Source organism: Aspergillus aculeatus (assembly GCF_001890905.1).
Source record: "Aspergillus aculeatus ATCC 16872 unplaced genomic scaffold ASPACscaffold_18, whole genome shotgun sequence".
In the NCBI taxonomy this organism is placed as follows: Eukaryota; Fungi; Ascomycota; class Eurotiomycetes; order Eurotiales; family Aspergillaceae; genus Aspergillus; species Aspergillus aculeatus.
This window is the reverse complement of record NW_017962993.1, coordinates 690,690-702,762: the sequence shown is the minus strand read 5'-3', so window position 1 is coordinate 702,762 and position 12,073 is coordinate 690,690. Positions and strand designations below refer to the sequence as shown.

The 12,073-nt window shown below is 53.8% G+C and overlaps 6 protein-coding genes across 6 annotated transcripts; 3 read left to right on the top strand and 3 right to left on the bottom strand.

Moving 5' to 3' along the window:
• Nucleotides 1-107: 107 nt before the first annotated feature.
• ASPACDRAFT_35220 (SDR family NAD(P)-dependent oxidoreductase) lies at nucleotides 108-966 on the bottom strand (the record flags this gene model as incomplete). Its single annotated transcript, XM_020200101.1, has 2 exons — nucleotides 108-403; nucleotides 465-966. 2 exons carry the CDS (start codon nucleotides 964-966, stop codon nucleotides 108-110), a joined length of 798 nt encoding a protein of 265 aa, XP_020052388.1.
• A 569-nt stretch (nucleotides 967-1,535) lies between these two features.
• On the top strand, nucleotides 1,536-2,894 carry ASPACDRAFT_35479 (uncharacterized protein; the record flags this gene model as incomplete). The annotated part of the gene is made up of 6 exons (XM_020200124.1): nucleotides 1,536-1,865; nucleotides 1,940-2,065; nucleotides 2,125-2,206; nucleotides 2,266-2,372; nucleotides 2,436-2,719; nucleotides 2,777-2,894. 6 exons carry the CDS (start codon nucleotides 1,536-1,538, stop codon nucleotides 2,892-2,894), a joined length of 1,047 nt encoding a protein of 348 aa, XP_020052387.1.
• A 435-nt stretch (nucleotides 2,895-3,329) lies between these two features.
• On the top strand, nucleotides 3,330-4,731 carry ASPACDRAFT_35478 (uncharacterized protein; the record flags this gene model as incomplete). Its single annotated transcript, XM_020200123.1, has 3 exons — nucleotides 3,330-3,831; nucleotides 3,890-4,525; nucleotides 4,574-4,731. 3 exons carry the CDS (start codon nucleotides 3,330-3,332, stop codon nucleotides 4,729-4,731), a joined length of 1,296 nt encoding a protein of 431 aa, XP_020052386.1.
• Nucleotides 4,732-7,408: 2,677 nt separating this feature from the next.
• On the bottom strand, nucleotides 7,409-8,304 carry ASPACDRAFT_35131 (SDR family NAD(P)-dependent oxidoreductase; the record flags this gene model as incomplete). The annotated part of the gene is made up of 2 exons (XM_020200093.1): nucleotides 7,409-8,117; nucleotides 8,246-8,304. 2 exons carry the CDS (start codon nucleotides 8,302-8,304, stop codon nucleotides 7,409-7,411), a joined length of 768 nt encoding a protein of 255 aa, XP_020052385.1.
• Nucleotides 8,305-8,718: 414 nt separating this feature from the next.
• On the top strand, nucleotides 8,719-9,858 carry ASPACDRAFT_47403 (polysaccharide deacetylase family protein; the record flags this gene model as incomplete). Its single annotated transcript, XM_020201950.1, has 4 exons — nucleotides 8,719-8,824; nucleotides 8,878-9,154; nucleotides 9,215-9,619; nucleotides 9,708-9,858. 4 exons carry the CDS (start codon nucleotides 8,719-8,721, stop codon nucleotides 9,856-9,858), a joined length of 939 nt encoding a protein of 312 aa, XP_020052384.1.
• Nucleotides 9,859-10,330: 472 nt separating this feature from the next.
• Nucleotides 10,331-11,910, bottom strand: ASPACDRAFT_35570 (uncharacterized protein; the record flags this gene model as incomplete). Its single annotated transcript, XM_020200134.1, has 4 exons — nucleotides 10,331-10,977; nucleotides 11,044-11,390; nucleotides 11,446-11,726; nucleotides 11,779-11,910. The coding sequence occupies 4 exons, from the start codon at nucleotides 11,908-11,910 to the stop codon at nucleotides 10,331-10,333; spliced, it is 1,407 nt and encodes a 468-aa protein (XP_020052383.1).
• Nucleotides 11,911-12,073: the final 163 nt, after the last annotated feature.

The following is a 12,073-nucleotide window of genomic DNA, read 5'->3' as shown; positions in this document are numbered from 1 at the left end:
TGATTGTTCCACCGAGGGAACACAGTACAGACCAACATCAATACGTGGATTTGTACACGCAGTCCATAAATCTTGTGCCATCGAATTCTCATCCTATTTCAGTCCATCTAATTAATCGTATACCCCCCATCGACCACGAGCGCATGCCCCTGCACAAACGATGAAAGCGGGGAGCAAAGAAACACCACCACGTTGGCCACCTCCTCCGGCGTGCCCATCCGCTTCATCGGCGCTATGTCAACCGCCGGCTTGAACCGTTCCGCCCGCTCAGGCGACCCCATCGCCATCGAGGTCGCTACGATCCCCGGGCAGACACAGTTGACTCGGATCGAATCCCGCGAGTAATCGATCGCGTCCGCGCGGGTCATGTGGATGATGGCTGCTTTGGAGCCGCAGTAGGGTGCTAGAGACGGGGGTCTAGAGTTAGCCATTGGTCCCTTCCCGGGCAAGGGGGTAAAAGGTACCAGCGCCAGCACGTGCCACAACCCCTAGTTGACTTGCAATGTTCACCACTGCGCCTCGCTGGCCTGGGTGCTTGGGGAGCGGCTCCTGCGTGACCATTTGGGCGAATGCGGCCCTTGAGCACAGCCAGACGCTGCGATAATTTACCCGGTTGATACGATCGAATGTGTCAATGGGGGTCTCCGAGGTGCGGAGGTCCGCACCTAGGATCCCGGCGCAGTTGACGAGATAGTCCAGACGGCCGTATGCGTCGATGGCTTGACTGACTAATGAATCGACAAAGGTCTCGTCCGAAATGTCACCTGGGACCGCCAGAACTCGGGCCTCGGAGCAGAGGGCACATATGGCCTGTTTGGTCGCGTCAAGGGACGCAGCGTTGAGATCGGTGATGGTCATGCGGTGGCAGCCGGCCAGCGCGAATGCCTTTGCGATTGCGGCGCCAATGCCGCCTCCCACGCCGGTAATTAGGGCGGTGCCGGGGAGGTGTATGGTGATTGACGACATGGTGATGGGATTGTGCGTCGGCTGAAATCTGGTCCTGTATCTCTGTACTGTAGCTGGGAAATAACGGATAAGAGGGCCTTCGGCGTGGTATAGTACTACTATATCTAGACAATTGTATGGATTCAACCCATTTGTCAGCCATGCTAGTTAGCTTGTGAGGAGGTCCACGGTCATTTGGGGTATGTCCGTAACAGGAAAATCGGAGGCGGGGCTCTGGGGAGGGCTGGGCAGGGCTGGGCAAACTACAAACTCCATGAATGCTCAGTAGATAATCTTATCATCCGTGCAAGAGTTTACCTAGTACTGGGATGGTTGAGGGTAACTCCCCTTTTGTGATGACGACAAAGAGGTGGACCCTCTATCATAGACCCCCAGCCAATTGGAAATCCTGGATCATGTACTCAGCTGCCGCATCCAGCCCCACTGACGAGTCGAAGTCCATGACCCACAAATTGTCGAGGATAAAGAAGAGCTGGGAGAAGTGAACATTCGTGCTCTCGAATTCACAAGAAGCGCAAATGTTGTTTTAACCCGCTGTTCACTTGATTTCGTCACCTAGTCGCGGCGCAATGTCCCACCACGTGTTGATTACTGGAGCTTCGGGCTACCTGGGAGGAACACTCCTCGCTCGACTATCGACCCTGCAGCTGGCCGGCCTCGGCAAGATCTTTGCTCTGGTGAGGACAGATGCGCAGGCGGATGCTTGCCGGCGATATGGCGCGGAGCCGCTGCAGTTCGACGCATACGACCAAGCAGCCATCCGCAAGGCGATCGTCGAAAGCCAGATCACCATCGTCTATTTCCTGATCGATTGCGACAAGTTCGAGAACCAAGAGTTCTTCATCCAAGCCCTTGCCGAGTCTAGGAGGATTACTGGGTTGGAGGCTCACTTTATCTTCGTGCGTCTAGATTCCAGACTATAAGTATCCACTGGAACATGTCTCTCAGCTAATGTGCCTCGGGCGCTTTCTAGACCACCGGAACAAAACAATTTGGCAGCTACTGCGGTGCGCCAACTGATCGGCCTCTGCTAGATACTGATCCAGAGTTGTATAACATCCAGAAGTCCCAACGCACCGAGCATCCATGGGGTCAAACTGTACGCACACTCCGCTGAGTGGCAACTGGGCGCGGAACCCACAGCTGATTATTCGCTAGTCCGTCCAGGTGAATTGCAGCGTCATCGACAAAGGGCTGGAGTACGGTGTACGAACATACATCTTCTCGCCCTGCATGGTTTGTAAGTCTTCTGCAATCAACGTCGTCACCCCAGCAACTCTGACTGGTTGGTCGGAACAGATGGAAAGGGAGAGGGATTCGGAAACCAAATCTCTATCCAGGTCGTTGATATCGTTCGGGCCGCTAAGGCAGCGGGCCGTGTTTATCAAGTCGAATCCGAGCAGAATGTAAGTATTGTATTTACTTCGCGCGCCTGGCAAGGTCGTCTCGACGGTACTAACCCACGGCAGGCATGGCCTGTATGCCACATTACGGACAACACGAACCTCTACATCCAGATCCTTCGGTCAATTGTCGCGGGCAAGAATCCTGGATACGGGAAAAATGGCTACTATCTCGCATCATCTGGCCGCGTGGCTTGGAATCATGTTTACGAAGCAATGGCCGCTGCTTTGGCTAGACGAGGTGTCATTGACGACGCGACGGTCGTTCAAGCCGATGATGCCGCGCTGGAGAAGATGGCCGCCGCCTTGGGGACATACAGCTCGTTCGTGGGGGCGAGAATCGCCGGGCAGTAAGTCATTTCCACGCCCTATGTGGCCCTTATCTTACTAACGATCTCGATTTCAAGGTCTACATATACTGCAGAGCATGGAAAGAGAATTGGCTGGGCGCCTCAATACCCGCCTCAGCATATTCTAAGTGCTGCGGACGACGAGGTGGACTTCATACTAAAGAATCTGAAGTAGGTCTGCATGATGGACTGAAAAGAGGAGGGGGAAGGGACTGTCTGTTATCTATGAATATTTCTGTAGGAATTTTCGTCACGTCGGGTTACCCAAGGACATCAAGAATTAAATTCAATGATCCGGCAAGTATCCACGAGTGGAACGCCCAAGAACACGTAGGTGTGAGTGTATGTCTAACCTTTTGCGGTAATTCGGAGGCAAGCCGGCAGGTAGCTTCTATGCGTCTTCAGAAGCGTTATCGATATCTATCACTTACAACAACTTTTGACAAACAGCCTACACTGAGGGAGGAGTCGCGGTCTATATAGCACCACAGCTGCCATAATTATTTAGACTTAGGCTTTCATCGGAAAAATAAAAGTGATCAGTCGGGCTAACCGGCCACACCTCCCAACTCTTCAATCATATGCGGATATGGCGTCTCCAAAAATCCAGATGCCCATCCCACCTTCGACCTCAGAATCGGACCCGGTCGAATTTGTCAGGAGACCGCAGCTTGGGAGCAAGTGCAAGTACTTGATCCTGTTTATCATAAGTTGGAACACCTTGGTGGTCACCTTCCTGAGTACTTCTTTGCTCGTCGCCACACCCGAGATCTCGACCGAGTTCGACACAACCTCTGAGACCTTAAACATTACGAACGCCGGCGTCCTGGTCTCTATGGGGTGCTCCTCCCTGATATGGCTACCGCTAGCTAAGCTGTTCAATCGGAAAAAAAGTTACGATGTTGCGACTCTATTCATGTTCGCGACATCTATTGGGACAGCCCTGGCACCGGATCTGAGGACCTTCACTGCGATGAGAATTCTATCGGGCCTGACAGGGACATTCTTCATGGTCGCAGGCCAGAGTATAATTGCAGACATTTTTGAACCAATCTTCCGTGGCCGTGCTGTTGGCTGTATGCAAGTCGGAAGCGTCGCGGGCACTGCGCTAGGTATGTCTTTCCTGAACCCAACATCTACGTCATATGTGTCGGTTTAACGAGTGACTAGGTCCATGTATAAGCGGTGTGATAGTGATATTTAGTCACTGGCGAGACATCTATTGGCTACAGGTAGCCATGGCGGGCTTTGGCTCGGCCCTCGCTGTCCTCACCATTCCTAGCATCGAAAGCGAGGTGAAGCAGGTCTATGAAGATGAGAAAGCTCGGATCACAGTCCCATACGTTCTGCAAGCATTCAACCCGATCGGAGTTTTTAAGCTATATCGTCTTCCTCAGGTCCTGCTCTCAGACCTGACATGCGGGTTCCTGGCCGTGACTCAATACGGGGTTCTGACCTCTGTCAGGAATGTCATCAACCCGCGCTTTGGCTTTAGCTCCCCCTTAGTCAGCGGACTCTTTTATATATCTCCTGGAGTGGGTTTTGTTCTGGGAAGCCTGATTGGAGGGCGTCTCTCCGACCAAACTGTGAAGCGCTATATCACCGCCCGGGGCGGAATCCGCCTGCCAAAAGATAGACTGAACAGCGGGTTACCATACCTCTTCATCGTCTTGCCAGTTTCTATGGTCCTCTATGGATGGTGTCTACAGAAGGGCTTCGGTGGTCTGGCTTTGCCAGTCGTCCTAGCGTGCTTGATTGGCGCCGGACTTATGGGGGCTTGGAACGGCTTGAATACCTACGCTGCGGGTTTGACACTCTTCCCTGGAGGTTCGTTCCGATACTAACATATACCAGAGGTGATTCCTACCCAACGATCCGAAGTAGTGTGCAGTAAGTACGCTCTCCAGTATGTGTTTGGGGCAACTGCAACCGCTGCTGTGATGCCCTTGATCAATGCCATCGGGATCGGCTGGTCATTTACCATATGTGAGTTCCGGTGCCGACTGAGTTAAGTAAGCAATTGACAATGGCAACTGACTAGTTTAGTCGCTGTACTTAAAGCCCTTGGTGGAGTGATCTTAGTCATCATTGCGAGAATAGCTCCGGACAGGGGAATCTGGGTTTACAAAGGTTAGATGACATCGGGGATGTGGATAGGTGACGCACTCGGCGACGTGAGGTTATCTTAATCGCCTGGCCAGCGAGGCAGTAGGCCCACTGACAAATAGCGTCAGGGTACTAAGCATAAGTGATTGGTAGGATCATGCTGGATCTTTGACGACTCCGATCATTCCTATTGGTCGCCAGTAAGCTTATCATTTACTCCTCCAAGTTCCAAGTCGGCATATCCAATTACATGAGTCTGTTGGGCCAGTGACCAACGTACCTACTTAATGATGATCTCGCAATCATTCCACGATCCCATTCCTACTCATCTTATCTTCATGCGTTCTTCTGGGGTCAAATTGAATTCAAAAAAATGTCACAGGGTTTCTGCTGCATCACTTTTAGTGCAGATCAACAAGACCAGGCCGGGAGACCCCATGCTTGCCCCAAGTGCCAGAGGCAATTTCGTCGCCTCGAGCACCTGAAACGCCACGCGCGAACTCGTACGTGTACCGCCTAATGCTCAAGTCTTGTTGTAACAGATAGCCTAGACACTAAAGAAAGGCCATTCACATGCTCCTGTGGGGTATCGTTTACTCGCAGGGATCTCCTGAAGCGACATACGAAAGTGTCCCACCCTTCACCGCAGGCGACTGGACGGAGTACTTACCAGGACTTTGGTACTGGCTCAGCCGAGGAGGGGGGAGGTCAGCCTAACGCAAGAATAGTACAGAGACCCGAAGACAGTCTCCATCTAACAGAATATCCTACTGTCCCTACGACCTCTGATGATCATGGTGACGAGGGCCAGCAGTTTTTTGTACACACTGATTCAGTCGGAGACTACCGAGACGACTTCACTGTGGAGGAGGCCATTCATCTACAGGATCCCGGCTCTCTTAGTATGACGGAGGATTCACGCCTAGAAGGCTTGGAGCAAGTATGGGAGATGCCTCAGATGCTGATGGAGTATGAACCCACTGGTTGGCAGAGCACCTCGAATCAAAGGCATCACCTCGCTCAACAGCCTTCCCAATGTGGGCGATTTCGTCCCGCAACCGATGAAGTCGCCGATCCGGTCCCCGGACACGGTCTTAGGACTACCCTCAAGGCTTGTAGGTTTCCATCACCCCAACCAGCCATCCGAGATATCAGCATTGGGCTCATTCAGACCTGGGCTGGCTCTAACAAGACTCCGTCAGACGCAGGTAGAGAGCTCGTTTCTAAGCATCTTCACCGACGGTTACAAGACTTGCTCCTCGAGTACACGGGGGTTCTCCCCGGATTTAAGCTCCCCTCGCACTCTCGGCTCGACCGGTACGTGAAGAGCTACTTTGACGGCTGGACACGGCATCTATCTTTTTTGCACGAGTCAACCCTTGACTTGGAGGCCCAGTCCGCCGAATTTGTTCTAGCGCTTGCGAGTCTCGGTGCCCAATGGTGCCTCGAACAGCGTAATGCGCTGAATTTCTACCTAGCATCCATGGCCATTCTACGACGAAGAGCCATGTTCAATAATCAGTTCCCGGGCTCTGGACGCAAGCCGCTCTTTACACCGGAGCAAGCTTATAACCATCTGAGCACCTCGGTTGTTCTTCTTGGGTACGCGCCGTGGGAGTCGCCGGAAGTTTTGGGGGATATATCAGCCCTCGTTTGCATCGTCACTCCGTGTATCGAGATTGTGGGCATGAAGGAGGGTGATAGCACTGACACGAGTTGGCACGGCTGGGTAAAGCAGGAAAGCCGCCGCCGCCTGTGCTTCGTGGCATTCGTGCTTCTTGAGACCTTGAGTCTTGCCTATAACTTGCCTCCTGCGCTCTTAGGCAGTAGGCTCGGCTTAACACTACCCTGCGAATCAAGGCTGTGGCACGCCGACACTGCACACGACTGGGCAATTCTCAAGGCTGCATCTGGAGCCGAAGACCGGTCTTTATACCGCGATGCGCTGTCCGCAATCCTGCAATGGCAGCCCGGGCAGCCAGCTCCTGGCTTCCAGATGACAGCTCAGGGCGGGTATTTTCTTATCCACGGACTGCTGCAGAGAATCCAGTTGCTGCGGGAGATATCTGTCCCGCTCATAGCACAATATTTCTGGTTTTGTGTCATGTTTTCAAAGGATGTGTACGAGATGGCTAACGCGGATGTATGGTGAAGACCACGAGGGGACCATCTTGGTTCGTATCCGACAAAATATGGTAGATGGCTATAACTCCGTGGATCGGCCGGCGGATGTCTTTGTCTTCGGTGAGACAAAGAGCCCCTCGGAGTGGAATTGCCAGCAACTAGGGCTGGGGGTGCTGGCTGTCTGGAGCCGGGTTTTGAACCATGACAGCCCATGGTCAATCTTAAGCGTGATGGGGGCGAGCCTGGATCGGTATGCTTCAAGACTTGCTCGGCGTAGTAGTCTCACTGCGTAGGGGTCTGGGTGTCTAGAAGCCTACTGCTTTGAGTGTTGAGATAGTTATGGCTTGATGAAGCCATTCATTGATTCACCTACCACATAATAGAAGCCTAGAAGCCGAGCTATCTATATCTGAACTCTTACTCCCCGTGTCACCGAAGCTATACCCCAGGGTCAGTCCCTCACAAGCCCCCATTAACCTCCCAAACTCCACCATTCACAAACCCAGCCTCCTCCCCGAACAAGAACCCCACCACACTCGCCACCTCCTCAGGCTTGCCCAGCCTCCCGAGCCCAATCTTCTGCTTAACCTTGTCATTATACCCGCTATCCCCGACCACGTTGCCCCACATCGTCGGCGTATCCACCGGGCCCGGCGCAACAGCATTCACCCTGACCCCGGCGCTCCCGACCTCCAACGCCAGCGCCTTCGTGAAACCCACCACGCCGAACTTGGCCGCGCAGTAGATCGACATCCCGTCGGCGCCGCGCAGGCCCAGATCGCTGGCAATGTTAATGATTGTGCCGCCGCGTGGGATGTAGGGCAGGCACGCGCGAGACATGTAGATGGTGCCGAGGAGATTGGTGGACATGAGGGTTGCGATGTAAGTGTCCGAGGTGGCCGGGAGGGGGAGGGCGGTGGGGTTGATGCCCGCGCAGTTGCGAAGGCCCGTTATGTGGGTGTGGTGGGTGCGGATGGTTTCGGCGGTGGCGGTGCACGCGGCAGGGGAGGATACGTCAAGTGTGTAGGTGGTATGTTGTTGAGCTGAGAGAGATTGAAACGAGGATCCAGGAGAAAGGCTCTGCAGGGTCTCTTGGAGGTTTGGGGTGTTGATGTCGCAGAGGCAGAGGGTTGCGCCTAGGGCGGCGAGTTTCTGGGCTGCAGCGCGGCTGTTGAGATTGCAGGGAAGTGGGTTAGCTTTTTGGAAGTGGTGGGAGAGGTTGCGCTGCTCAGGATAGGATAGGATGTTGAAACTGGATTTGCACTCGTGCTTGCTCCGAGGGAGACCTGGACTTACCCAACGCCGCTGGCTGCGCCGGTGATGATGATGACTTGGTCGGATAGGGGGAGGGCCATGGCTCAGTGATGCGAGATGTTGAGGCTTCGTCAGAGGGATCTTGGGCTATATTGGTGAGGTTTGGAAGTGTGGGGCGTTGCATTATGTTATGGTAGGTACTGTAGCTTCTCTACTGGTCTCGACAATCTTATCACGTCTTTCTCCACAGGGCAATGTCCCCATTTTCCCTTTTCGGGTAATCTGGGGGGTCGGTGGACATTGGATTATGGGGCCCACTGGTTGGATACACGCGAGATAAGCAAACGTCTTGATAGCCGAACTCTACTATCTCCCCGCAGCTTACATGCACAGTTTACATACATGCGCTCTATAAATGTATCGGTTGAGCCGCGGTCATGTTGGCTTCACCCTACTGAAACATCCTTCCCAGCAGATCCTCAGTTTCGATCTTCAAGACAAAAGCCACCGCTACCATGACGAATAAACGGGTTCTGATCACCTATGGTGTCGATGTCGATGCTATCTCCGGCTGGCTGGGTTCCTACGGCGGAGAGGATTCGACCAGCGATATCAGCCGCGGTGAGGTCCCTTCTAGCCTCCATCGCCGGCATGACTGACTGAGAGCGGTATAGGCTACTTTGCCGGTACTATCGGAACGCAGCGGATGCTGAAGCTCTTCAAGAAATACAACATCAAAGCCACCTGGTTCATTCCCGGCCATTCTCTCGAGACCTTCCCGGAGGATATGGCGGCTGTGCGTGATGACGGCCATGAGATTGGCTTGCATGGGTACTCCCATGAGAATCCCAAGGACATGACCTTGGAGCAGCAGCGGGATGTTCTGGATAAGAGCTACAGGCTTTTGACCGAGTTCTGCGGCAAGCCACCGCGCGGGAGTGTGACACCTTGGTATGTCTTCTCGAAGTTGTGTTGGACCGTGATTCGACGCTGACAATTCTGTCGCTCCAGGTGGGAAGTCAGTACCGAGGGCGTGAATCTCTTGCTAGACTACGGCATCGAATACGACCACAGCCTGGGCGACCACGATTGTCAATGCTTCTACACGCGGGTCAACGACCGCTGGACCAAGATTGACTATTCCAAGAAGGCCGAGGAGTGGATGAAGCCGTTTGTTCGTGGCAGTCCCTCCGGTCTGGTGCAGATCCCCGGGACCTGGTATATCGATGACCTGCCGCCGATGATGTTCATCAAGAACTCGGCGAATAGCCATGGGTGGGTCAACCCAAGAGATGTGGAGGACATCTGGCGGGACACGTTCGACTTTTACTACGAGGAATACGACGAGTTTGTCTTTCCGATTACGATCCATCCGGATGTTTCGGGGCGTCCCCAGGTGTTGAAGATGCATGAAAGGTATGTTCCCGGGCAACACATGCTTCGCTTTTCTTGCGTGCCAAGGGACACGGCATCGTATCGGTAATGAGAACTAACTTCCTGCTAGACTGATCAACTACTTCCTGAAGCATGAGGGGGTTGAGTTTGTTACCTTTGCAGAGGTTTGTGACGATTTCAAGACCAAGAATCCGCCGCCACCGGGTGCTGTGCTGCCCACAGATCCTGCAGTTGTTGCGAAGAAGCTAGAGCTTAAATAGGCGTCGGTATTGATCTTTGGAGAATTAAGATGGATTTGTATACAGAACACGAATCGTGCGCAAGCTATGTATATTGCAGAGTCGGCGTCGTCCCCGCACTGCTCTGGACCACTGTACTTTATAAAAGTAGATATATCTAGTAATAGTCTTGGTACTACTGGCAGCCAGTTGAGAAATCGTTATATATTGATCAAAGCACAGCTGTACCTGTTCAAAATGCATTTCATGTAATGACTGATCTGCATATGGTTTAAGGATATGGTATCGAGCAGTCATGAAAGTAGTGGTTAACAGATCTGAGCTGATAACACAGAGTCCTAATGAGTTACTCTAATGAGTCACTCTAATGAGTTATCAGTAATTCAAAGTAGTGGGTTTGACATCAAATGTAAATCGTAGCAGCCAAGACTATACCTTATTGCAACCCTGACCCGCGTACCACGATGCATTTCTATATCTCCACAAGACTATCTCAACACTTCCCATCAACACCTACGACCACCCCTTGCGCTTCCAAGCTAACCCTACTACTCCTCCCACTTTCCTCCTGCCCTTCGTCCTCCCCCTCGCTCTCCCCCTCCCCCCCAAACCCCACATTCCACTCCCCAAACACCGCCAGAACCGTGAACGGCACCGTAACCCCCCACAACACAAACCCAAGCACCATCTGCTTCTCGTTCGGCCAATGCGTCGCGCCCACCGCATACGCAATGGTACTCCCAATCGACTCCCACGAGCGCAGGATGCCCGTCGTGCGCGCGACGTCCCCATCGCCGCTGGCGCCCTTGATCTCCGCCATCAGCCAATAGATATACGTCTGCAGCACCTCGTAAAAGAACTTGAAAAACATGTACACCGTGAAAGCGGAGTTGAAGAAGGCACCGTCGCCCAGATCGAAAGTGGGCGGGTCGTCCATGCGCGCCAGGCGGGTCTGCACGATCGCGTTCCAGGTCCAGGCTGCCGTTACGAAAACTAACACAAAGATGTAGACGCCTCTCGAGCGGGCTTGGCGGGACAGCGAGGGCAGGTCGAGGATGAAGCCCGTCAGGAGGTTGGCGGCGGCGCCGACGACGGCGGTTAGGAAGGAGGCTAGTGCGCGGGAACGGACGGTAAAGTATGCTTTTTCCCAACGTTAGTATGTCTCTTTCATGGGGGAGTGGAGGGTGGGAATGGAGGGAGGCGTACTGGTAAGATAGTTGCCCTGGTAGGTTGTCCCGAACTGTCCAGCTAGAAAGACCGGGATCAGGAGCAGCATGTACTTGTTGTGCAGCTGCTTCCAGATGGCGCGGGCTTCGATCTTCAGGCTTGTGCGCCGCATGTAAGGGATCGGGGTGCCGTTGCTGCGGACTACCTGCTGGGGCTGGGAGAGAAGTAGGGCGAAAGGCGCACCCAGAGACGAGATGGCGACCAGCCCTAGGTAGGTGGTGTAGGTGACCTTGCCGGCGTGGGCGGTGTTGATGTTCAGCGCGAGGGAGATCGCCCCGCCTACCAGGGGGCCCATCTGCCGGATTCCCATCCAGATTCCAACGTATCTACCGAGAGCATTAGACGACGCGGTGGTTGGAGGAAGAGGGATGGGTGACGTACCGTCCTCGCTTTTCTTCTTCGGGGTAGCCGACTGCGATGGCAGCTTCACTCGCCCACAGAAGCGAGGCTCCAATGCCACACAGCGCAGCCCCGAGGAGCAGAAACCACTCGTTGCCGTAGCGGTTATTGCAGTACAGTGCCGCGGCGTACGGAGTGTAAAAGGCGGCGCCGATGAAGAGGGTCCATTTGGCGGTGATCTTGTTAGTGACGCCGCCGGCGAGGAAGCACCCCACGGACATGAGACCGTATGTTAGGGCATTGGCGGCGTTGTTGAGGAAGGGCTGGAGGTTGATTAGCAACGAGTACCTGGAAGAGGAGAGGTAGGCAACGTACACTAGCATTTCCCCCCGCTCCAAGGTTATTCAAAGCAGTCCAGATGCCCGGCTCGCAGAATGCGACCAGGCCCACGATGATGATCTGGAAGAGACAGGAGCGGTAGAATGCTACCAACCGGGTGAATGCCATGGTTGCGTTGTCGTTGTTCCACTCCACAAGACATGTCTTTCCATTGCAGCCCGGGCTGCTATATAAAGTGTGTCTTTGAAGCGATGGAAGCACGTCAGGACCCAATTTAATCGCGATGTCTGGGTTATCGCATCTGCCAAGCGTTGCGGGAAGACTAGCGCTT